This window comes from Manis pentadactyla, chromosome 4 (assembly GCF_030020395.1).
Source record: "Manis pentadactyla isolate mManPen7 chromosome 4, mManPen7.hap1, whole genome shotgun sequence".
Classification (NCBI taxonomy): Eukaryota; Metazoa; Chordata; class Mammalia; order Pholidota; family Manidae; genus Manis; species Manis pentadactyla.
This window is the reverse complement of record NC_080022.1, coordinates 35,441,536-35,469,224: the sequence shown is the minus strand read 5'-3', so window position 1 is coordinate 35,469,224 and position 27,689 is coordinate 35,441,536. Positions and strand designations below refer to the sequence as shown.

The 27,689-nt window shown below is 37.8% G+C and overlaps 1 protein-coding gene across 1 annotated transcript in view; it reads left to right on the top strand.

The window, feature by feature from the left end:
• The window catches only part of ZSWIM5 (zinc finger SWIM-type containing 5), a 167,886-nt gene that overhangs the window by 88,499 nt on the left and 51,698 nt on the right, over positions 1-27,689 (top strand). Inside the window, exons 2-4 of the mRNA XM_036893030.2 lie at positions 9,704-10,060; positions 19,733-19,881; positions 21,155-21,305. Coding sequence (XP_036748925.2) covers positions 9,704-10,060; positions 19,733-19,881; positions 21,155-21,305 — 657 coding nt within the window. The remainder of the gene's footprint in view (positions 1-9,703; positions 10,061-19,732; positions 19,882-21,154; positions 21,306-27,689) is intronic.

Here is a 27,689-nt window from a genome sequence, read left to right as displayed (position 1 = left end):
AATGGATCAAAGACCTGAATGTAAGTCATGAAACCATAAAACTCTTAGAAAAAAACACAGGCAGAAATCTCTTGGACATAAACATGTGCGACTTCTTCATGAACATATCTCCCTGGACAAGGGAAACAAAAGCAAAAATGAACAAGTGGGACTATATCAAACTGGAAAGCTTCTGTACAGCAAAAGACACCATCAATAGAACAAAAAGGCATCCTACAGTATGGTAGAATATATTCATAAATGACAGATCCGATAAAGGGTTGACATCCAAAATATAGAAAGAGCTCACACACCTCAACAAACAAAAAGCAAACAATCCAATTAAAAAATGGTTAGAGGAGCTGAATAGACAGTTCTCTAAAGAAGAAATTCAGATGGCCAACAGACACATGAAAAGATGCTCCACATCGCTAATCATCAGAGAAATGCAAATTAAAACCACAATGAGATATCACCTCACACCAGTAAGGATTGCCACCATCCAAAAAACAAACAACAACAAATGTTGGTGAGGTTGTGGAGAAAGGAGAACCCTCCTACACTGCTGGTGGGAATGTAAATTAGTTCAACCATTGTGGAAAGCAATATGGAGGTTCCTCAAATAGTTCAAAATAGAAATACCATTTGACCACGGAATTCCACTTCTAGGAATTTACCCTAAGAGTACAGCAGCCCAGTTTGAAAATGACAGATGCACCCCTATGTTTATAGCAGCACTGTTTACAATAGCCAAGAAATGGAAGCAACTTAAATGTCCATCAGTAGATGAATGGATAAAGATGTGGTACGTATACACAATGGAATATTATTCAGCCATAAGAAGAAAACAAATCCTACCATTTGCAACAACATGCATGGAGCTAGAGGGTATTATGCTCAGTGAAATAAGCCAGGCAGAGAAAGACAAATACCAAATGATTTCATTCATATGTGGAGTATAAGAACAAAGAAAAACTGAAGAAACAAAACAGCAACAGACTCACAGTACCCAAGTATGGACTAACAGTTACCAAAGGAAAAGGGACTGGGGAGGATGGGTGGGAATGGAGGGATAAGGGGGCATTACGATTAGCATGTGTAATGTGGTGGTGGGGCACGGAGAGGGCTGTGCAACACAGAGAAGACAAGTAGTGATTTTACAGCATCTTATTACGCTGATGGACAGTGACTATAATGGGGTTTGTTGTGGGGGGGACTTGGTAATGGGGGGAGTCTAGTAAAAATAATGTTCTTCATGTAATTGTAGATTAATGATACCAAAAAATAATAATAATAATAATAATGCAATTAAAAAATTTTTTCTTCATGAAAAAAAAAAGAAAAAGAATCTTGGTGCTTCACTGTTACTAGTTTGTGCATAAGTTATTGTTTCTATGCTCACCATCCCAGTAAAATTATTTAATTATTGGCTGATTTTATTTTAATCATAAAATCAGGAATGCTATAAACAGTTTTAATCCTCTCTGAATTGTGGACAAAATATATAAAGATTCAGTTTAGTGTTCATATATACATTCATCCATAAACACCTAATTAAGCCCTTACAGTGTGTCTGAAATGAAAATATAGCAATTTAAAAGACATAACCTCTGCTTTCAAGGAGTTCACATTCAAAAGGGAAAAGAAAAAAAAGCCATTAGTTACCCTAATGTCAAATGCTGGACGAGAGATAAGACTGATAACAAAATGTGAGTTCAGGAAGAAGCATTTAATTCTCTAACAAGATCAGGGAAGACTTCCCAGAGTAAATATCACTTGAGTCAAGAATTAAGGATGAGAAAATCACACCCAGGATAAGAAACTTCATATACAAAAGCTTAGAGGCTAAGAAAACATAGCATAGTCAAGAATTTCCAGTAGTTTAGCATGTTTAGTGTACTGAGATGTAGTAGGAAGCAATTCTGAAGAGATTGAAAGAGGACCCATCATAAGAAGTTTTACCTTTATCCTGTAATCAGTGAGGGACCATTTAAAAGATGTTAAGCAGTTTAGTTCAACAAACTTTTTTATAAGTGTTTATTCTATGCCAGACTGTTAGGTGCCAAGAATATAAAATGAACAAGTCACAATTTAGTAGGAATGACATGACTTGGTTTCTCTTGGAAAAATCATTCTACTCCTGTTATAGAAGATAGCTAGCATAAGAATAAGACTTGGAGGCAGGACGATAGTTAATCCAGGCAGGAGATGATGATCATCTCAAGTTGAAGCAGTGTTAGGGGAGTTAAACAGGGGGAGTTCTTCCTGTTGTCTTTCCAGTTGCTGTCTGCCTTTCTGTTCTTTAAACATTCTGTGTTCTTTTCGGCCTTAGTATATCTGCCTAGACCTTTTTTCCCTCCTGCCTTAGCACCTCTGTACATGTGCTTTTTTCCCCTACCTGGAGTCCTCCTTACCATTACTCTGCCATTCCCCGGTCTTTCACTTAATTCTTATTTGTTCTATAAAAATCTGCTGAAAATGTTATTTTCTCAAGGAGCTCATTCCTTACCACCCCATCCTTTAACCAAGTCAGGTTTTCCATGTTACATACCATCCTGTCATTCTGTACTTCTTCATAGCACTTATCACATTTAGAATTAAGTAGTTACTGGTGGTCTTAGTTGTTTAATATCTGTCTCTCCAGCTAGGATATAAATGCCATAAAGTCGGGGATCAATTGGTCTTTTCATGGGTGTATCCTTGGGACCTAACACATAATAGATGTTAAATAATTATTAGTTGAATGAGTGGATGCACTTTTATTTCAGATACTTTTTAAAAAGATTAGTATCTTTATGTGTTTTGGCTCTTTGAATTTCTTGTAGTATCTAAGAAAGACACATATGCCAATAACTTTTTGTTTATCAAATTGAATCTCACCAGGGAGACTGCATGTTGCATATTCAATGCCATTTGTCGCTATTAGGATTCCATTTTTCCATCAGTTTGGTAATTGAGTATCATAGTACCTGACTATATAAACAAAGAATGAAAATTGAGTTAGTAAGATTTGCAATGCCCTAACTCTTTTTTAAGTTTTTTTAAAGAAGTGATTCCAAGCATCACTCAGATTTTCCTAAATTCTGAAAATGAATTTGGTGTTTGGGAAACATGATAATAAAAATAAATGTAGTTGTTAGGAGCTTAGATTCTGAAGCGAGGCTATATAGGTTCAAATCTTAGCTCTGCCACTTACTAGCTGTATAAATTCAGGCATGTTAATTAATTTCTCTAAGCCTCAGTTTCTTTTTATCTACAAATGTAGGGACAATAACAATACTAAACACATAACCCTGTGGTGAGGATTAAATGTAGCATGTGTGAAAGGTCTTAAAGGGCACTTGGTAAGTGCTCAAAATTTTTAGTGATTAAAAATCATTTTCTTTTTTTATCAAAAACAATTTGGCAATATTTAAAAAGTATATTAATTTAAAGGAGGCTCTTTACACATTTATTTTTCCTAGTTTTTAAAGCCCAGGATGTTTCAGAATGTAAATTTATGGTCATTTTAATTTCTGTTATCATGACTGTAATCATGTAATGAAGTTGGGACAGATTGCATAATGTCTGAGCTTTTTCCTCATCTGTGAAACTGTTCTCTCTTTAGTCCTTTATTATTTGATTCTGGGTAAAAATCTCTCTCTTGTGAACTAGACCATAAGCTCCATATGCACAAATGTTAAAGCTTGATCTTTTAATGTGATTTAATTTAGCAACTAGGGTACCAGGTAGAGTTTTCATGTGGAGGTGATATCTGAGCTCAGCCATGAAGAACTTGGGATTTCCTTACTTGGGAAGATAGATTTTATTTATATTTTCCACAAGTGAAAAACTGGAGCTTGGTACTTCTGTTTAGTCCAAGATTGGGTCCAACCCATGCATCAGATTCCCCAGCCTTGATGCTGGGAAAGAAAATTAAGTCATTTCCATTGCCTCTGTGCCTCTATTCAATTCAGTTTAGAAGACAGGAAAATAAAAATTCTTTTTAGCCATGAGCCACTAATGGATTTTTAACAGTTTCTTGCTAATCTTGAAGTTCTTGGAGTTCTTGCTGCACAATTAAGCGTGACAAGCTCCAGACACCACCTGCAAAGAACTTGGTTGTTAGGGGCCATTTCTGCACACTTCTTGAGTCTTGCCCCATTTCTAAATGGCACTTGGAGCGTGTTGAAGGCAAAGAAAACATGGCATACTTATAGGATAACATGCTGGTAGGGGCTTATAGGAGTTTATAGAAGGCAAGAGATTTTCCTGGAAGTCAAAGAGATGTCAGAGTCAAGAAAACACGTTCTCAGATTCAAAAAGACATAAATGCACCCCTATGTTTATCGCAGCACTATTTACAATAGCCAAGATATGGAAGCAACCTAAGTGTCCATCAGTAGATGAATGGATAAAGAAGTGGTACATATACACAACAGAATACTTTTCAGCCATAAGAAGAAAACAAATCCTACCATTTGCAACAACATGGATGGAGCTAGACGGTATTATGCTCAGTGAAATAAATCAGGCAGAGGAAGACAAGTGCCAAGTGATTTTCCTCATTTGTGGAGTATAACAACAAAACAAAATAGAAGAAACAGAACAGCAGCAGACCCACAAACTCTAAGAAGGGACTAGCGGTTACCAAAGGGAAGGTGTGGAGGAGGGCAGGTGAGGAAGGAGGGAGAAGGGGATTGAAGGGTATTATGATTAGTACATGTGGTGTGGGGGGATCATGGGGAGGACAGTGTAGCACAAAGAAGACAAGTAGTGACTCTGTGGCATCTTACTACACTGATGGACAGTGACTGCAATGTGGTATGGGCAGGGCTTGATAATGTGGGTGAATGTAGTAACCACATTGTTTTTCATGTGAAACCTTCATAAGAGTGTATGTCAATGATGCCTTAATAAAAAAAAAAGAGATGTCAGAGTCATTGTGATATGTAATGGAGAAGGGGCTGTGATGCAGTTTTATTGTTAAAATTCTGAACAATGTAGAGGCCATGTGGGAGGCTTTCAGACACAGACCTGAAAGTTGAAGTATCTCCTTTAATTAGGGAAAAGCTCCCTTTGTGATTTAGGGGTGGGTTAGGGGGATAGAGTGCTTGCAGAACTTAACCTGAACTCCTTGAAAGTATTTGGTGAATTATTCAGGGCTCCCTCAGTGTTAAAGCACTTGAGTTAGTTTTGTTTTGTTTTTCACCTTGTGTATGAAATGATATGGCAACAAGAGGAGCAGTTGCCTGATTGACCATTTTCTTCAAAAAGTTAGGTCTCTATCAGACCCACCCAACCATCCTCAACAGCTCTGCACCAAGAAGACATACTGTGTGAAGGAAGGAAATGTGGATGTTAGGTCTCTATGGCCTGCTAGAGCCATTAGTGAAAGGAACATGTTCCCTGTATGCCTGCCTACTCCCTCTCCCATGAGTCCACTCTTATCTTAACCATTTCAAGACTTAAAATTGATATATTTTAAAAACCTAAAGTTTTGGGGCATTTGAATATTTAGTAAGCAGGATGATTTCACAATATATGTGTTTTCTTTCTGCATCTTAGGAAAATGTAAATGAAGGACCATCACAAAGATGATATTCAGGAAAACTTTGTAAAGTAGTTGTTTTTCCCATGAGTTCTAAGCCATTTTTGTGGTTGTTTTTCCTGTCACTTTTTGTTAAAGGCCCACCATGTTCCAGGCACTGAACTGGCCACTTTACATGTTTTTTTCCTTATTTTACGTATGAGGATGTTAAGAGTCAGAGAAAGTAAGAGATTCAAAATATAAATAAAAAACAAAACTCTAATGAAATAATACACTGAGGCAATGATCATTAATAACTACTAAAACTATTAAATGGAAAGTTGACAAGTAACTTTTTAATAGATGAATCAGGCTAATAACACTGATCAATTCTAAAAGCACAAAAAAGACCACTGGGCATTATGGGTCTCCTAATGTGATTATATTAGAAAATATGCAACACAACCTGTGAAGTAATTTCACCAGAAAGCCCAAATCTGGTCAAGTCTTTCTAGAGCTAACATTATTATTTTCTGTAAATAATTGTGGGTATAAAAAGGAAGGAGAGGGGATTTGAACCTTAAGAGATGCATCAACCAAATGTAATGTTTAGACCATGTTTGATTCCTGATTTGAATAAACTTGCTTTTGTTTTGTCTTTGTTTTAAATCAGTTGTGGAAATCTGAATACTGGATATAATAATTCCTTATTTATTATTCATTTTAAATTCTTATCTTTAGAAATGTATACAGAAGTATTTACGAGTGAAATTGTATTTCTAGAATTTACTTCAGTATAAACCATTGGAGAGGATAGGGGGAAGGAGTTGGAAAAGGATAAAGATTAAGCAAGTTATCTCTGTGTTGATAATTGTTGAAGCTAAGTAATGGATACATGGGGACTCGTTATTCTGTACTCTCTCTACCTCTTATTTTGAAAATGTCCAAATAAAAGAGTTAAAAAATAAAAAATTAGAGCACACAATGGGTATTCAATAAATACATGCTGGGTTCAATAGAGTTTCTTTAAATTAGGTTTCTAAATGTTTGCTTAAATCAGTGTGTGTGTGAATGTATATATATATACATATATATATACATTCACACACACATACAGATACATATATTTATACATGATTTGTGTATATATATGATTCATTTCAAGGAACTAGCCTATACAATTATAGGAGTTGGCAAGTCTGAAATCTGTAGGAGGACAGACCAGCATGCTGGAAATTCGTTGGCGGGATCTGATGCTGCAGTCTTGAGGCAGAATTTCTTCTTTCTTAGAGAAACTTTAGTTTTGCTCACAAGGCGCCCTGATTAGATGAGACCTACCCACATTATTGAGGATAATTTCCTTTAGTTAAATTCAACTGATTGTAGATGTTAACCACATCTACGAAATACTTCTACATCAGTACCTAGATTAGTGGTTAATTGAATAACAGGGTCCTATAGCCTAGTCAAATTTGCTTACATAAAACTTACCATCACATCTACCATCAAATTCATAAGAATTGTGAAAATTTAATGACTTAATGGATGTAAAGCTCTTAGAACAGAACCTGACATACAGGAGCGTAACATAAAGGTTAGCTGTTATTATATACTCTAATTCCCAAAGTACCCTGGTTCTTGGAAAGATAATAATAATAGATTCAGTGATATATATAATCAAAGTATATCTGTGCTAGAATGAACTTTGGAGGTCTCCTAGACCAGACTTTCATCTTAAAAATATGGAAGCTGATACTATGCTGGTGGACAGTGACTGTAATGGGGTATGTGGTGGGGACTTGATGATAGGGGGCAATGTAGTAACCACAATGTTGCTCATGTGAAACCTTTATAAGATTGTATAGCAATGATACCTTAATAAAAAAAAATATGGAAGCTGAGGTCCATTGTTTTTTTCATTCTACAGCCAGAGTGATTTTGTGTTTTTTTATAATAATGAACAATACACAAAGAAAGCCCTGCCTTCCTGAGGCTTACATCTTAACAAGGTACCCATTGTTTCTGTCCCAAGTCTAACCAATATTCGTATTCATTTTCATGTGGAAAGGAAATGAGAGAATTGGTCTCAGAGACTGTGCTGCAGGCCAAGTGCCCCAAAGCATTGAACTGATTAAGTAGAAATGTTTATACTCACATTTTAGATTCAGAGGCTTGGAACCTAAGCTTTCCCCACATCACTGTCTTATTTGAAATTTCCAAGTAGCCTTTCTGTGGGGTCTCTTCATCAGGACTTAAGTCATTTCTCAAAAATCTACTGAATACACCTGAATAGCCTAAGGGAAACTAGGAATGTTCTTTAGCACCTGTATTTCAAACACTGTGAAACTTGGCCATTGGGGAAGTTGTCTCCAATTCCCCTGACATGGGGATCCATTAACAAAAACTGTGTAAAAGCATGAGTAATAATTCTGTAGGACATTTTACAGTTTTACAAAGCACTTTTGAGAGATAGGCAGAGCCAAATATCATTATCCCCACTTTACCGAGGAGGAAGCTGAAGCTCAAAGTTGTAAAATGAGTCACCCAAGACTACCTAATAAATAGCAGATTCTGACTACTTAATTCTTAGTGTAATGTGCTCTTTGCTGTACTCTACTGGCCATGTCTGGTGGATACAGATCTGGAGAGGAGCTGCTTTCCAACCCTGCGGTTCTCTTCCTTCGTTCTAAAATGAAGGCAGTCTTTACCCATACTCAGTCATAATTTGAATGTAACTTAACTTTTTTTTACTTGTCTTTAAACAAATGACAGTAAGTACTTTTAAATCTACAGCTTAGTTTAGCTGAGAAAAAGCCTCTGAAGTTTAAAAAAATGTACCTGGAGGCTATAAAGTTAGCAAATTAATTTTTATATTTGCCTTGCTCTGGAAATTAATCTTAACTTCATTGGTAATGTGCATCTGTCTTTGGATTGGATATACATGTGCTTTTAATAATATGAATTTTGCCAGATTTTTTAATGAATATGCTTGTAATCTGAAACTTGAACTTTGGAAAGTTTCCTCTCTGCATTGTTTAATTCTGTCAGGTCATTATTGTAGCTCTGAAATATGCACCTTCTATTATTTGGCAAATATTTCTTCAATAAATAAAAGACTTTAAAATTGCTTTCCTATTCATAGTGTACAATACAGCTAAATAAGAAGTTTGCACAATTAGCCTCACCTTTGTTTCTGTCTCCACTATACCATTTGGCACATCTAATTGTTTATGTAATGTGTCCATGATTTTGGAGGATAAGGACTTTGCCCTGGCATCTTTTAGATCTAGTGTAATATAAATAAAATGAACTGTGGAGTCAATCATACCTGGTTCCAAATCCCAAATCTGTCACTTACTAGCTTAGGGGTATTAGGCAAATTACTTAACCTTCTGTGTCTCAGTTTACACACCTTTAAAATAAGGAAAATAATACCAAATTCCTAAGGTCATTAAGATAATGATTAAAAGTACCCAACACAGTTCTGCTACATAGTAGGTACTTCACAAATATTTGATATTTCTCTCCTTTTTCTGTTAGCATTCCTAGTCATAGCAGTCTGGTACTTAAGGTCTCATTAAACTTTTGTTGAATGACTAATTCTCCCTACATTTCAAAATGCTTGATGCTGTGTGCTAGTGAGTAGAGGGGTAACACCTGCTTTCCATGGCCTGGGGTTTCCTGCCTCTTAGGTATTTCACATGATCACCATTTTGAAACTATGTGATTTGAGGAAGAAATGTCCTCTATCTTTCTTGTTCTTCCTCCTGGCATTCTTTTTTTGGTTTCTGTTTCATTTATAGCACTCACCTTACTCTAGATTGTACTGATGTTATGTGTAGACTTGCCTTTGCCCAGAAAGAGCTCAAAATCTACTACAAAACTTCTTAACTTATTTGGGGTTCATTGTTATTAACCTGAGACTGTGGTGAAAGCTACGAACTATCCCTCCGAAGAAAATGTATGTTTATATACAAACAGAAGTTTTCATATTAGTTCAGGGATGTTTATAGACTCCAGAATAAAGACTCTCTCTCTAGATTGTATGTCCCTTAAGAGCAATACCTGAGTTTCATTAGTCTGTTATCTAGAGAGCCTACCACCTATATGAGATACTTAGCAAATAGTTTCTGAATTGATTAACTGAAATACAAAATGAAAATCTTCAGATTTCTTACTACATAATCTCTAAACACATTTTCTTTCTTTCCTTAGGCTTCCATCTCAGTGGCACAGTAACTGAGCCAGCTAGTACTTCTGAACCAGCAGTGACTTACAAAGTTGCAATCAGTTTTGATCGATGCAAAATTACTTCAGTGACATGCGGCTGTGGGAACAAAGACATATTCTACTGTGCCCATGTGGTAGCCCTCTCACTCTACAGGATCCGTAAACCAGACCAAGTCAAATTACGTCTTCCTATCTCAGAAACCCTTTTCCAGATGAATAGGGACCAACTACAAAAGTTCATTCAATATTTAATCACTGCACACCATACTGAAGTTCTTCCTACTGCACAGAAACTGGCAGATGAGATTCTATCCTCCAACTCAGAAATTAACCAAATGAACGGTAATTGTACATTTTGTGGTTAAAAATCTACCTTGTTGCTTTATTGCATGTTGAGAGGTTGGGATATATTTGCAATTGTAGTCATTTAACCTTAATCAGCTCATTCTCCAAACAATTGCCTATCTCTTAGTTTCTTAAAGTAGTCAATTGTCTGCCTCATAAATGTTTTGGCAAAAAAGGACAGAGAATGTTAGATATATCGATTGAATTCATAGACTTTTTTTATATACATACAATCCTTGTCCACAGGAACCTGGAATATTCAATCAGGAATAAGAGAAAGCTTAAAATAATTTGTGTCATTCGTGAAATGAGATGGATATGAGAATTCCCTTGACATTTCAGGATCCTATGTAGCATCAGGGTTGTTGTAAAGAGCATCTGTTAGCATTTTGCTTATGCACAATGCATAATGTGCTTATTGCACTATGTGCTAATGCTCTTATAAAGAGAGGCTGTGTGGATGGAGAAGGATACTATGTTCACTCATTCATTCAACAAGTATATATTAAGTACCTTCTATGTACAAGCAATAGTGCTGATTGTTGAGGGCATAAAACAGACATGGTTCCTGCCTATAAGTAGATTATACTTTAGTAGAAAAGATAGCCACATCTGAAATAAGTGCTTGCTTTTATAATGAAGACAGGTTGTAGAGACTTAATCATAGGGAACAATTGAAGAATTTTGAGAAGAGGAGCTATGTTAGTCAATATTTCATCTCATTTGTTAGGTCCTCCTATGTTCGAGGCATCATACAAGGGACTTTATTTATGTTAATTAATTTAGTTTTCAAAACTACTGTGTGAGGTAGGTGTTACAACCATTTCCATTTTGTAAATAAGGAAATTACTCATAACCCAGACTTATTTGACTTCAAAATGCAAGATTTTTATGCTTTCTATACTACCTCTATTTTTACAAGATAACTTTGGTACTAGTGTGAAAGAGGTAATGAAACCAGGTGGAGTGGATGGCCTGTATAATACTGTATTTCATGTGCCAAAGGGCCTGCCTTTCCCACTTGTTCAATAGAGCTAATCGGGTCCTTCATGTGACCTCACCACACCTTAGAATCAAGGATAGTCAGACAGACAGGTTTCCAGGAACTCTTGCTAAATAGCAGAAATGATTTCTGCTGCTTAATACTCAACATTGTAGTGTTTATGGAATAACTGAACTCTATTTGAGTGATACTCCTGGAGTAGCTTTATATATCTCTTCTTACCCACATAGGGAGGCTGTTCTACATCTATGGCCTCCTCAAGTCTAGAGCTGAGTTCTGTTGCACCAAGAAGTATAGCTTTGTACCCCCAAAACCGGGCTATTGCCTACTTCCAAGCCTCATTCCTACTAGCTCTTCCTCAGAATTTTTGCCTATTTCCAAGCTCTCTTGCCTTTTCTTGAAATGACTGCTGGATTGGGGACCTGTATTTTACTCTGCTTGTTCACCACCACTGTCACTGCAACCCTCTTCCCTCTTTCCCACTGTGCTAAAAGCAGCCTTTATCCTTTGTTTCACCTCCCATCTCAGTACCTTCTATGTAGTTGTCTGAAATTAGGCTTATATTGCCACACTGAACTTGAGATGTGATTTTCAATCTTCCCTGGGAACTACTACTTCTGTACCTGTTTTTCTCCCACACTAATATTAGCTTCCTACCCCAGCTTCCCTAGTATTCCATAGGACCTTTCCTTATCTATTTCTAACAAGTGCTGATATAGGCAGTGATACTGGAGAGGTTAGTGGGGAATGGAGATATCTTAGAGGTAGCATGGACTGGATTCAACATCCAGATATGTAGGATGAGTACGGATTGAAGAAGAAGATGAGAGAAAACTGAATTCCAGAATGTCTAACCAAAATAGTATTGGTGGATTTTATGATAATTTTGCCATTCACCTAGAGAACAGAAGAGAAGAAATGAATTTAGAAAGAAGATGGGTTCAATTTAAGTTTGAGGTACTTGTAGAACATTTAGGTAAATATTGCTGATAGTTAGATATATGGATCTGAAACTGAAGTCAAAAGTCAGAATTTTGGAGTTACTGGCATACAAAAGAAATTTGAGGTCATGTTTCTGTTCTCTGCTATATCCTTAAACACTTAGAACATCTTCCTTATTCTCTCTCCCAAATCTTACTTCTCACCAAAACAGACTTAGAAGGCAGGAATAAGATACCTAAAACTGCTAGCTATCTGCTTTTAATATCAGAATGGATCTGCTCCTCACTTTCCTGAAACTTTTATTAGTCCCTGTGTGTGATTTTTAACTAGACTTTGTCTTGTCTCCTTTGGATTGGTAATTCAGTTTAGACTATCTTTGCAACTCTACATCTACTACTGCTCCATGCTAAGTTTGATTTGCCTTGGTAGCTCCATAGCCCAAGATTCTCAGCGTCCTGGCCAGGGCTTCAGTTGCTCCTTATCCATAAAGAGGGATTGGATACCGAGAGCAAAGTAAGATAACTTGAGGAGTCAGGTCAAGAACATGTCTTAGTAATTTCTGAGTCTCCATTACCAAGCATGGGACTTGGAAAATAATAAGGGTTTGTTGAATAAACATAGCCATGGATATTCAGGTGATGACACAGGAGCCAATATGAACAAAGTAGAATGAGAAATGAGAAAAAGCTAGCAAGTAATTATTAAAGTCAGTATAGAATTGAATTTCAAGAAGTGAATGGTCAACAGTGTTGAATACTGTGGAAGATACAGACCAGAACCAACAAACATAGAAAGTCAATTTGGGGAAAATAAAGAATATGCAGAGATGAAGGCTTCAAAACTTTGCTAATAATATCATCGTAGGAATAAAGAAGTTATTGCAACCATGAGATAAAAACTGGATACTATAATAACAAATTCACAAAACAGAACTAATGAATATTACAAATATGGTGGAAAAAATTATAAAACTAAGTGATTGAAAGTAAAGGTAAGAAAAATTCCTATGCAGTAGAGCAAAGAGATGAAAAATAGGAGGAAAAAAATGTCAAAAATTAAGAAAATAAATCCTGGGACTCCAATGTTTACATAATGTGGGTTTCAGAAATATAAAACAGAGGTAAGGAAATCATCCATGAAATAATTGAAGAAAATTTTCTAGAACAAAAACATGTGAGTTTCCAAAGTGAAAGAACTGGTAAATGCCTGGCAATAGAAAAAGAAGGATCCTTTCAATAAATGGTCCTGGATCAATTGGATGGTCAATTGATATTCAATTGGATATTCAATGTGGGGTAAAAAAGAAACTTGATTCCTACCTCATGACATACAGAAAAATCAGTTGCAGATATAATGTGAAAAGTAAAACAGTAAATATATAGGAGATTGTGAGAAACACACTCACTGGTCCAAATTCAAGTATGGACACAAAGACAAAGAGAGCAGCAGAGCGAGGCTTTAATAACGGTCTTGCAAGATCGGGTGTCTGGTGAGCAGGCACACCTGGGGAGATTGGTGCCAGTAATTTATCTCCTAGTGCACGAGTCCCTCCCCTGGTTCCTCATTGGCTGAGTACTACAGGGTTCACATTCTTTCCCGGACGTCACCTAAGCCAGTTATATCTTTCTCTTACATTTGTCTTAATTTTATTGGTAGGTTTAAAAAACTCAAGTCAAACAGGTATAGCCAGGCCCTTACCAGTTCCCCCACCCCCACCCCACTCTCAGCCTGAGGCCCTTTGTTAATACCTTACTGTCAAAATGTTTAAACATCCTCGTGGGAATAAATCACATTAGGTTTTATGCTGTTTCCTAACAGAGATAACATGAGAAAATAACTTCATGTCCTTGAGGTATGAAGAAATGTCTTAAGTAGGAAAAGACTTATAAATGGAATTACCTTAAAATTTTAAACTTCTTTTTTTCAAAAGGTACCATTAAGAGACTAAAAATGCAAGAAAGTGGTGGGAGAAGATATTTTTAATACATATAACTGGCAAAGACCTTGTATCCTAAATAAAAGACCCCTAGAAATAGCAAAGTGGAGAGGAGACACAAAAATTTGTCATCTAAGCTGAATAAATGGGTTGTCTGTGACCCAGAAATTTCTCTCCTAGATGTCTACCCAATGAGTAGTGTAATTTGTAATAGCTTAAAATAGAAACAATCCAAATGTCCATCAACAATAAAAAGTGTGTGTGTGCATATATATGCACAAATACATTTATGTACAGGGCCAGAAAGACTGGAATAAAACACACCATTGTATTAGCAATGGTAATCTGTGGCTAGTAGCCTTAGAGGTGGATTTTTAGTTTCTTTGTGCTTTAGTGTATTTTCTAAAATAAGCATGTATTATTTTATAATTTTAAAAGGATGATTAAGAATTGAAGAAAAATTGGTTCCATAGACTTAATAATTCCCTCAGGACAGGTCTCATAATTACAGATTCACTGCTAACTTGAAGCCTCAACGCACATGATTCTTTCTATTTTATCTTCACTTGTTACCATTTCTCTCCTAACCCAGGGGAAAGTTTCACACAATAACCACGAACTGTCATTTACATTGACTGGGTCCACTTTACCACTACTGAGGGTAATTGATTTCATACTCCTCTCTTTTTATGAAAAGATTAAAATTTTCAACCATAAACATATATAGGGACATTTTTATCTTTTTTTTTGTAACCAAAGAATTTTTTTTTTTTTTTTAAGATTTTTGCCTGGGAGTTTGTGAACAACAGCTGGAGAGGCTGGTTGTGAACTCCAGCCCTAGTTTATCTAGTTAAAATTACCTGTGCTCTTGTTCATTCATTTCTAAATGCTGTGCCCTCCTCTACTGTCTGACCTTTAATGTTGACATTTCTTATATACTAACCTCAAATTTTCTTCTCTTCTTATTCAGTATGATTTCTATAGGAAATCTCAGCTACATCCTTCACTTGAAATGTTATCTATATACTCACAGATTTATTTCTCCTGTATCCAACTGACTATTCCATATCACAGAGACATCCCTGTATCAACATATCCAAATGTGAATTTATTTTCTTCCCCAAATTTACTTGATAAATAGCACCACCATCTAGCCACTGGATCATGGTAGACACTGTGTAGTCACTCTTTTCATAATTCACATGCATTATGTTGTAAGAAAGTTAATTTTAGCTCCTGAGTACATGTCATCATTGTCCAATTTTCTATTGATACTGCCATCACCCTACATCAAACCACTAGATTACTCCAACCTAGACTGCTACCTTCTAACTGATTTTTCATACCCAGTATTGTTCCCTTCTGTCCCATTTTCCTCCACACAGCCCTCCAAAGTAACTTTCCTATAACTACAGATTTTGTGATATCACTTCTTGTTTAAAATCCTCAGTGCCCTCTTTTTTGCTCTTAGGATACAACCCAAATTTCATATGGCCTACAAAACCTTGCATGATCTGGCTTTTGCCCATGTTTCCACATGTTATTCCCTCTCCTTGCAAATGTTCTTCCTATCCTCTCCTTATTATTAGATGTACTTAATTACCACAAAAATTTATTACTTCATGCTTTTTTGAGCAAAAAGTGCAGATAGTATTACCTCTACTCTGAAGGGCCACCTCCTATACTTTCCTCCAGTGTTCACTTAAATATCCCTTTCTCAGGGAAAACGTCTTTGACCTTTCTTTCTTTCCACACAGATGTGTGCATGTATGATTTTCTTAATGTCTCTTCCTCCAACTGGTCTGTCAGCTCCACATGGATAGGGACTGTATCCACTTTGTTAACCACTGTATATCCGGTATTTGGCACAGGTCCTGGCACATTGTGGGCTCTCATAAACACTTGTGACTAAATGGAAATGTCTTAGAAAATCCTCCTTGGGGCCCCTTGCCAGTGCGCTCCCAGGTGACTTTGGCTCCTCCAGCAGTCACACCAGCTGCTTGTAGTGTTGCCTAGGTGCCATAAATGTTGACTTAATCCATTTTTTGCTGCAACCATTCATTTTGGCAGCTCAGTTTCTCATCTGGGTTCATTGTAGACCAGCAAACATTTACACAGTTTACCTTCCTTTCTTTCCTATCAAATAAGCCAACCCTTTTGAAGTTTTAGGTGAAATTTTACTATTTGTAACTCTCAAGGCTTTTTGCCTTATCCTAGCCCTATCCCAGTAGTTGTCTCTAGTCTACGCACCATGTATTTATAAGTTGTGCTTTACCTCTTCTATAGCTGCTACTCTTCCACCACCTAGGACTAAAAGATTCTCCAGTTATCTCCATACCCCTTCAGATCCTTAGTGGGGATGTCACTCCATGCTTCTAGCCAGTCTTCCCTGGGAGACTGAGTTCTGCTCCTGTTTTTTCGTATCCGAATTGAATCACCTGCAGGTCAGAATTGTTACTCAAACCATCTCTACACCTTGCTTTTGCACCACCATTGCTGTTTTTTCCTCAGTCCTATCCTTAGCAACAAGGCATTCAGAAGCTGAGTCCTTGGTTTATGCCTAGTTTATCTCAGTTCTGTATCTATAGATTTATTGAAAACTGGAATCATTAGAGGTGAGACTCTATAATCTGCATTTTTAACACAAGCCCCAAGAGATTATTCTGTATATTAACATTTGAGAATCACTGTACTGGTGAGAATTTTGTTACCCTCACTATGAGGAAAACACACTATTCTGACTAACCCTATATTCTACATAGTAGAATAGGCCAAGAAAGAATTTGGCTATCTTCAGGCACACCATCCAGCTTACATTCAAGGGCTTGAATATAAACCAGGTGGTGGATCACAGCAGTATGAGGCTGTAGGCCGAAGTATAGCCTTGTAGTAAAGAACACAGACTTTGAAGAGAGACCAACATGTAGACCCTGGCTTGTGTACTATTGTTATATTATTTACCTGCATAAGCTCTAGTTTTTTCATTTTAAAATTAGTATAATAATATCGCCTCATAAAGAGTTGTTATGAGAGTTCATTGAAATTTACTCAACAGTCATTGAGCACCTATTATGTGGCAGGCACTGTTCTACACATTGCAAATATACCAGCAAACAAAAGTTTCTGCCCTTGAGGAGCATACATTCTAGTGGGAATATGGCACTCAGGAAGCACTCAGGAAGTGGTTGTTATTAACAGATATTTAAGGATTGGTTAGGATAAGGAGTATATTTGTTTTGCTTTGCCACTTCTGGATACAAAAGAGGTATAGGATATAATATTTGCCCACCTGGAGCTTAAATCTAGATGGTCAATGAGACATATATTTGTTCATTCTATAAATATTAACTCAGTGCTATAATGAACCAAGCAACTGTGAGGTACAAAAATGAATTCCTACTCTTAAAAAACTTCAATTTTGTTGGGAATATATGAGAAATGCACATTCCAATGTAAAACAAAATGCAACAGCTCTTTAAGAAAAGTAATTATAAAGTGCTCAGAAGAGTGTTACTGCCTTTATATGCATATGTGCATAAAGTGTCATACTTTTGACAGGTAGCAGTGGAGTATATGGCTAATTCAGTGAGATTAAAAAAGAGTCCCTTCTTGCCAAGTGAACTAAGCAGTACATGAACCTTGGCAGTGTTAGCCTCTCTGTATACTTATTTTATGGTTTCCATTTCTCACTGTGGCCCTGAGTCTAGAGCTGAGGCAATATTGACAATGAGAAATACTGTTTTTTGACAAAAGAACAGGGAGGGAATGAAAGGAAAAGCATAAGTAAAGTCATAAGGAAGTGTGGTTAACTTTTGGGAACACCAAGTTTCTGGCTGAAACAGAATAAGTATAGGAAAGACAAGGGTAGAAATGAAAGCTAGAGCCTGAGCATGGAGAGCCTGGAATCCAAATCTAAGGCACATGAACTCAATTTAGTAAGAGTAGTGCATCACTGAAGACTTCTGAGCAGGAAAATGATCTAACCAGAACTGTGTTTAGAATAATACGGTGCAAGAAAAATAGCAAAAAGTAGATACCATAAACTACAAGACCGTATGTACTAATTAGTGTTTGTAGAATAAATGAATGTGTGAACTCTTATGACTTCCTGGAGAATAAAATGACCAAAAAAAACTAGCAGAAGGGCAATTTTTCCTTATAGACCTGGATTTCATTTAAGCAGGACTTTGATACAGGCTTTCATTAAATATGACATGAATTTGTAACCTATTACGTGACCACACATACAGAGCGTTGACTTAAAAACTTTTATCACTTAGAGGCAGGTTTCTAAAAACTTAACCCAGGACTCTCTTTCAGAAAGTAACAGAAGATTCAGTTTTCATACCTGTCTTGCCAGTGGGTTTCAGCCCCGAGCAAGTTCACTATGGATTCAGTGTGACCAAAGAAATGACAGTAGAACATTCTTGGGGTGAAAGGGTTATACCCAACTTTATTCCCATGGTGGCAGTTCAATCACTAGAATCCCATCCGCTCAGAGCGAGTCTGCATGCAGCAAGCCAGTCTCTGCCTCTGGGCCCCTCTGTCTGCACAGCCATCTCAGTCTCTATCCTCAGCGCTGCCACCTTGCCGCCATGCCACTGTGTCTTCCAGAGCACTGGGTGGAGCTCTTTATATAGAGTCAATAACAGTATATTACTCACACGTGTGTACTGAGCCAGCCAACCAGGGCCAGGTGAGAATCCTGGCCACAAGAATCTTCACTTTATCCACAATACCATAGATATTTCCTAGGTGCCTGTCACATTATCAGCACTGTGCTCTAGGTGATTCAACTATGGATTCAACTTGGGATTCAACTGTGAGCAAAGAGCTAACAGACTACCAGAGGAGAAGGATGTTGTAGGGAAAAAGGAAGTTACCATGGCGAGGATCCTCACCCGACGCTAATATATTTGCCTGCTGTGCATGTGCAATGCTCACAGGTGCGTGCTTGCACACATGTTGGCAGTGAGCTGTTATTGGCTCTATATAAGAGCCTGCCCAGTGCTCTGGGGCTGTGAGGTGGCAGAGAGACCAGAGGCAGAGATGGACTTGCTGCAGGGAGACTGTCCTGGAGGCAGAAGGGATTCTGGTGCTCAACCTGCCATCACAGAATAAACCTTTGTGTAAGACCTTTTACCCAGAAATATTCTGTTGTTGTTATTCAGTCTCACGGAATCCAGAGTAACTTGCCAGTGGCTGAAACCCTCAGGTGAGACAGATGCGTAAATAACTATGTTTTAAGTAGTGGTGTTGAGATGAGCCCAGATATAAAAGATATAATGAGTGTAAATTTATAAAATATATTGCCCTGTATGAAACTCTGCCTGTGCTTTAGGGGACAAGTTTCTATAAATTTAGAATTGTTGGCTCCACTTGAGAAGCAACAATTTATAGTGAACTTTAAAAACCAAATCTTATTTTCTATGGAAGTGTTTAAAATAATGCATGTATGCAAAGGCTTATTTGAACTACACAGGAAGGCAAAAAAATAAATGGTACCCTCCTAAGAAAAAAGAAACACATCACTATTTTCATGTTTACATATTTCTTTCTGGGCTTTTTGCCTCTAGGGTGGTATTTGTAGACCTTGGATAAAGGATACAACTGAGACTTAACGCAAAATTAGCATTAAGTCTCTTACATGTATTTAGGACCACACAGTTACAAAGCTCAGAATAAGGCAGAATACCCGTCTGTTTAATATACTCACAGAGTGTCCCTCCTGCTGAATAATTAGCATATGAACTCAGGGGATTCATTTCACCATTCCCATTCCTCACAGGCGCCCCTGACCCCACAGCTGGGGCCAGCATTGATGATGAGAACTGTTGGCATTTGGATGAAGAGCAGGTGAAAGAACAGGTGAAGCTCTTTCTTTCCCAGGGTGGTTACTATGGCTCTGGAAAGCAACTCAATTCAATGTTTGCCAAGGTAAGATATGAAAAGGGTTGGTTGTGGGGTGTTTTTTCAGCTTTGTTAAGTACACTGGGCTCAACTCACTTCTAGCTTCATGCACTATAGTTAGTTTACTTGACCTAGCTGTACTGAATGCTTGAAAACTAATGGGAGGAGCTGATCAGAGCAGATCTGAGCAGGTTGCATCCGGGGTGACTACCTCATCCTGGTAGTCCTCTTCCTTCTGCTTCACTCACTAAGTGAGTTAGATTGCTGGGAATTTTAGTAATGAAGCTACCATCCCTCTGTTTGGAAACCAAGGCTGCCGATGAGGCCTTAATGAAACTTAGTATTTTGGAACTGGGGGCTCTCACAGCAAGCTGGCTGGTTGTCTGTCTGGCTGGCTTTTTTTCCCTGATACTTTTAGTGAGATAAAATTCACATACCATAAAATTCACCCATTTAAAGTGTACAGTTCAGGGATTTTTACTATATTCACTGGATATGTGTGGCCATCACCAAGGTCAACTTTAGAGCATTTTCATCACTTTAAAAAACCCCATGCCCTTTATCTATCACTCTCCTATCCTCCATCCCTCCCCCAGGCCTAAGCAACCACTAATCTGCTTCCTGTCTCTGTAGATTTCCCTATTCTGGACTTTCATAGGAATGGAATCATATAGTATGTCTTTTGTGACTGGCTTCTTTCACTTAGCATAATATTTTGAAGGGTCATCCATGTTGTAGCCTGTATCAGTACTCCATTCCTTTTTATGGTTGAATAATACTCCATTGTATGATAACCCACATTTTGTTTCTCCTTTTGTCTATTGATGGACATTTGGATTGTTTCCACCTTTTGGCCATGATAAAGAATGCTGCTATAAACATTCTTGGGCAAGTTTCTGTATGGACATATGTTTTCCTGTCTCTCTAGGAGTGGCATTGATAGGTCAGATGGTAACTCTATATTTAATCATTTCAGGAGTTGCTAGACTGATTTTCAAAGTGGCTGCATCATTTTACATTCCCAACAGCATATAAGGGGTTCTGACTTCTCTGTATCCTCACCAACACTTGTTATCTGACTTTTTTATTCTATCCATCCTAGTTGGTGTAAAGTGCTACCTCATTGTGCACAGTAGGTTTTCTTGATACGTGCAGAGAACTTGCTTACAGCGAAAGGCCTTGTTGGCTCTTTGGATATATTATGCTTAGATACTTCATCTTTTCCTCCGCCTCCTCCCTATCCTTTTCTATTTTTTTATGATGTGCAGTCACCAACCCCCAGCCCCTCCTTATGTATCAGGTTCGAGAGATGCTGCGGATGAGAGATTCCAATGGAGCCAGGATGCTGACGCTAATTACTGAGCAGTTTATGGCTGACCCACGTCTCACACTCTGGAGGCAGCAAGGAACAAGCATGACAGATAAGTGCAGGCAGCTCTGGGATGAGCTAGGTAAGTCCCATGTCTCAGAGAAGTGCTATGTCTGTCCTGCCAGCTTGGCCCCTTACAACAGTGAACACTTGCCATCAGTCATTACTTGAGCTTGCAAAGTGAACTTTATTCCAGCTGGTAGAAAATTTAGGCTTTACAGAGGCAACCAGAGTAATTCTGAATTCAGTTGTGTTGCTTCCACAAAGCATTGTGCTTTATTATTTGACATCAGCACTCTGTTCTGGATGTTATCACATAGAAGCCTTTGCTGAGAGTAAACCTCTTTTTTGGCTTCTGTTGCATGGCACTAACTGGGTCTCCAAATACTTACCAGCATTACTTCTCTCACTTTCCCTGGGCCTGCTCATCTTTATTGTTCCTAAACAGAAGACCTCTTAGACCTAGGGAAATTTCCATGACTTGGGCCCTGGACATCTATTATTTCTCCATAATCCCTTGAGGACTTCTTTTAATTTCATGGCTTCAGAGCTTACCTTTGTGATGATCTGAGCCTCATCTTCCCACTTATCTGAGTTCCAGTCCCATATTGGCAACTGCCCTATGACCATTTCCACTGAAATATCCCGATTGCCTCAACTTGAGAATCCAAAATTAATTCAGGACTTCTACCAAAAAACAGTTCCCCTGACTCTGGTACTGGCATCATCATTCCTTATGCTACCCAAATTATCAAGCACTTGTTCTTTGATTCCCTACATCCAGTCACTAGCCTCATTTGATTGTTCAACCTTCGGAATGCAATTTAGCATCCATTCACAATTTATTTCCCATCACCACTGGTCTGGTTGAGGGCCTTGGGACTTATAGATTAAATTAGACCTGTAGCCCCTCAGTGGTCTCTCTGTTCTAGATTATCCTTGTGATGGCCATCTTCTTCGGCCATCATTTCTCTTTATCATTTCCCTGCTCCAAGACCAGTTTTTCAATGCTGATACTCACAATTCCTCTCCCTGTGTTCAGAATCTTCCATAACCTGAACTCAGCATCCAGTCATGGCCCACTTTTGGGGTATACCAGAAAAGTTCTGTATGGCCCATCCTCCATACTTCTGCAACCCAGAAAGCAATAACAAACTTTCTACGTGTGCAAAATAGCACAATGAAACCTGCAGTTTAGGGGGTTAGTGAGTTCTTCTGGACTGAAGCCCCTGAAGCATATATTTTATAGTCTTAGGGCTAAAAGCCTTGGGGAATGAGATTTAATAACTCTAGGACAATATATATACTTGGTAACTTCAGGGCTGGTAAGTGGGGGGTTTTGATTTGGATGCTGAGGCTTTCTGATATCGCCTGAGGCACTAATGGCTTTGGAGCTCTCAATAATGAATAGCTACATTTATTGAGTGTTATGTGCCAGTTTCTGTGTTAAAGATTATACTCACATTGTTTCATTTAATTCTTACAACAACCCTATGAAGTAATTGTATTTATTGCAAAGAAACAGAGCAGCTCTGGTTACTTCTTAATACTGAATAAAATCATTATAGAAAACTGTCTCTGCCACGACACAATCACACTTTCTGAAGTACAGGAATGTTGCACTATTAGTCTGAAGCTTCCAGTGCAACCAGTTGCGATCAGGTCACATTACACAATGCATGGCAACTTGGGAACTGCTTGTAGACTCTTTCCTCAGAAGGAATTGTAGGTGTGGACTCCCTTCCAAGGTAAGATACTGTCATCTCCATATTTTTTAGATGAGAAAACTGAGCTCAGCAAAGTTAAGTGTTTTGTTCTGGGTCACACGCTAATAAGTGGTGGCTCTAACAGTGGGACTCCAATCTGTCTGACTCCAAATCAAACATCCTTCTGCAACATCTCCCTCAATTCTATCGTGTTATGTACTCCCCTTCCCCACCCCCCACCCCCACAAAGTGCATGCTTCTTAAGAATTTGAAATTAGCCTTCTTCAGAGAGTTGGTTTCATCTGAAGCCTGAATCTCTCTTGGATTAATTTCTGTGACACCTATGGGATTGTGATATAGACTTGGGCTTGATCTTTGGGGCAAAGATAGGGAAGAGAAGGTAAGCAGAGCTAGCTCTCAGTGCTTTTAAAGGTTTTGTCAGATCCTTAGGTTCACTGTGGAAAGCTCTTGCTTCTAACATTTTCATATCTAGGAATTTGCTGTATCAACCTTTCAAGAAACTCTCAGTGTTCTGCAAAGACAGTGGTTCTCAAATTTCTCAAAATCATCTGGAGTTCTTGTTTAAGCAGATTGCTGGACCCTCCCCAAAGTTTCTGACTCAGTAGGTCAGAGTGAAAACTGATAATCTGTGTTTCTAACAAGTTCCCAGGGAAACTGATGCTGCTGTTCCAGGAAGCATATTTTGAGAAGCTCTGTGCTAAGGGGGGCCTTATTAGGTGAGGCACTAGAGCACAGTACAGTCGTGCTTCCCTAAATACTCTGAGAGTTGCTCACTAGTCGCAAGGCCTGCTCACCTGGGGAAGGCCTGGACAGAGTTGGTAGGAATCTGGAGGAGTGTGCTCACTACTTTCATTTCCTGAACCAGAGAAGATAGAAGCAATCAGACATGAAGTTTTCTCATCTCTGCATGTCTGTACACAAAGGCTTTGCTTTCTCTTCTGTTAAAATCTATAAGTTATCTCTGTTGCAATAAACGACCAATCCTTACATGTTTGCTTTAGGTCCTATGCCATGTCCTTCTCAAGAATATTGCTCCTGCAATTATCGCCTTTCTCTGGCATCATTTATTTCTCCCTGTCTACTAGATCAATCCCATCCACATACAGATATGCACTAGTATCTTCTATCTTTAAAAAAAAAATGCGTTTGATGTTTCCATCTTCCTCCAGTCAAGCCCATTTCTCTTCTCTTCAAGATAACACTTCTTCAAAAACTTGTCAGCAGTCACCCTTTCCATCTGCTCACCTCCGTTCTCTGCTGAGCCCATTACAGTTTAACTTCCAATGCTCATCACTGCCACCCCACTGAAGTAGCTCTTGTCAAAATTCCAGTGACTTCCATATTGCTAGATATAATCTCAGTTATTATCTTTCTTGACCTATTTTGGCAATTTTCAATAAAATTGGCCACACCCTTCTTGAAACTTAATCTCTTGGCTTCCATAACCCCACACCCTTCTGGTTTTCCTTCTACAGTCCTGACTACTTTCTCTCAGTCTGTTTTGCGAGCTCCTCCACCTTTCCTTAATCCTTCCAAATATTGAGTACTCCACAGAACTCACTTCCCTGTCTACATTCTCTACCTAAGTGATCATCTTCAGTCCCATGGCTTTAAATACCATCCACACTCAGATAAGTCACAAATTTATGTCTCTAGCCTTGACCTTTCTTCTTGGGACTTATAGATTAAATTAGACCTATAGCCCCTCAGTGGCCTCTCTGTTCTAAATTATCCTCGTGATAGCCATCTTCTTTGGCCATGATTTCACTTTATCATTTCCCTGCTCTAAGACCAGTTTTTCAATGCTAATATTCACAATTCCCCTCCCTGTGTTCAGAGTCTTTCATACCCTGAACTCACCATCCAGTCATGGCCCGCTTTTGACGTATACCAGAAAAGTTCTGTATGGCCCATCCTCCATACTTCTGCAAACCAGGAACTCTAGGCTCAGTATCGAGCTTCCCACCACTTCTTTGAAACATCTCAAGCATGACCATCTTAGAATGACCATCACAAAACTCTTAATTTTTCTGCCAAAATCTGACTTTCCCCTGTTGTTCCCATTTCAGTTCATAGCAGCAAGATGTATCTAATTGCCTAGGAAGACTATCTAAGTGTCATCCTTGGTTTCCTCTGCTTTCTACCTTCTATACCCAGTCCAAGACCTGTTGATCCTCAGAGTTGGAGAACTGAATGAGATAATGTATATAAAGTACTTTATTATAATGCCTAGCCCATAAAAAATAAATTATAGCTATTATCTTATTATATTTAATATATAATACATAAAATTTTAACTTCCATAGTAGCTACCTTTATGAGAGCTTTTGACACTTCTTTTTTTTAAGCTGCTAGAAAATAAGCTTTTAGATACTGGTAACAGACCCATGAGTGCTATTATGTACAGGCAACTGAAGGATTTTTTTGCTTTAGCTCTCTCTTAGAGATGTGACCATCCCTGAGTGCTTTTGGAACACAGGACACAGTGCACACAGTGTAACACAGACACCACAGGGGGAAGAACTACAGGGGAGGGGAAGAACTACAATGTGAAAAAACCTTTTTTCTTATAAGGTTAATGCAGGCTTTGAAGATTCATAAGGACTTAAGACAGAATACTCATTTTTACTTATGGTGAAAGTACATATTCTCATTTTCTAGGGATCCCCTTTTTGACATCTAAATGCCTAAAGAATAGGAACTCCTTGATGACTAGACTTAGTACCCCATTTCTTTACTTCTTAAGCCGCTCTCAACTCACCCAATCTGTTTTCCATTCCCATTATCGTATAGATTTTTCCACTCAGAATGTCACTGGAGTCCTTCTAGCTGCCAAATATAATGGCCTCTTTTTGGTTCTCCTTCTACTTGTGAAGATTAAGTGTGAAAATACTTTATTTCACTATAAATTAAAAGTACTTGTTAAACTGTAAAGTAAATATGTGTCACTAATACTGGTGTCCTGCTCGTTAGGCATTTGCTAATTGGCTTGTGTGTCAGCAGTTGCTCCTGGTGCTCTCTTTTGCCTATTCCTCCTCTTCTATTTACAACTTAAATGTTATTTCCTCAAATTTCTGTCCTTAGCATACTCATGATGAGGTTTGCCTATCTTATTTGTGGGTAGGTGGGGTCCTATCCCTTCCTACATTAATTTTAGAAGAACTATCGCACAGTGTAACAGACACCATAGGGAGAAGAACTACAGGGGAAAGGGAAAAACTATAATGTGAAAAAAACTTTTTTCTCATGAAGTTTATACAAACCTTAGGATTCTTAAATTCTAAAAGTGGAGAAAGTAACTATTTCATTGTCTGAATATTTGTGCATCTTTCTCACTGCTATACTGTTCCAAATTTTTTTGCCTCCACCTATATATTAAGGATTTCCTGCCACCTGGTGTTCATAAAGGACACTTTATATAATTGGTAGGAACTCTTAGTCCCTTTAGGACTAAAAGCTAACATCTGAGATTACAAAAATTTTTTAAGACAAGGGTAAAATATCCAGGAGACTATCCAAAAGGACTAACACAACTCCTGAGTGTCTTTGCCTTAGCTTGTATCGTTTCTCCTGTTGGCGTATATACCCTCTTTCCATCTCTGCCCGAAGAACTACTATTTATCTCTCATTCTTCTTTTATCTTCTTTCACTTTAAAAAATTGAAGTGTAGTTGATATACAGTATTATATTGGTTTCAAGTGCACAACATGCTGATCTGATAATTATCTATGTTATTAAATGATCACTCCAGTAAGTGTTTTTACCGTCTGTCAACAAAGAAGTACATTATATTATTGACTATATTCTCTATGCTGTGCTTTCATCCCCGTGGCTAATCTAGATTATAACTGAGGTTTTGTGCCTCTTTATTCCCTTCACCTATTTCACCCACCCACTCCAACCCCTCCCCCATGATAACCACCAGTCTCTTTTCTGTGTCTTTGAGTCTGTTTCTGTTTTGTTCATTTGTTTGTTTGTTTGTTTGTTAGATTCCACAAATAAGTGGAATCCTATGTTTCTGCCTGGGTTATTTCACTTAGCATAATATTTTCTAGGTCCATCCATGCTGTCGCAAATTGCAAGATTTCATTCTTTTTTATAGCTGAGTAATATTCTGTTGTGTGTATGTACCACTTCTTCATCCAGTCATCTATTGGTGGACATTTTCTCCTTTTAAAATGAAGTAACACATGTACACAGGTTAAAACATCAAATAGTTCTACAAACTTTGTAGTAAAAAACAGTATTCCCTTGCCCCATTGCTTCACATTGCCATTTCCCACTTCTCAGGGCAATTTTTAATTATTTTAGCTACCTTTTCTAGTATGCCTCCACATTTCTAAATAACTGTTATTTCATGATTTTTAAATTCTGTCTTCCTATAATGAAAGATGAGAATTTACCACGAGTCATTCCCTTAGTATTCTTTCCCAAATAGGTTTTTTTCATTCTTTTCAATATAGATAGGCTAAGAATGTTCTAAATCTTTTAAGTTCTGCTTCCTTTTTTTGAATAAAAAGTCCATCTTTAAATCGTTTCTCTCTTCTCATTATTTTACTTTAAGTAGTCAAGGGATCCAGATTGCTCCTTCACCACTTTGCTTAGATAATTCCTCAGCTAATTTCATTCTCTTAAGTTCTACCTTACACAAAACACTAGGACATGGACACAATTCGGCCAAGTTCTTTGCCACTTTATAACAAGGATCACCTTTCCTCCAGTTTTTAATAACATATTCC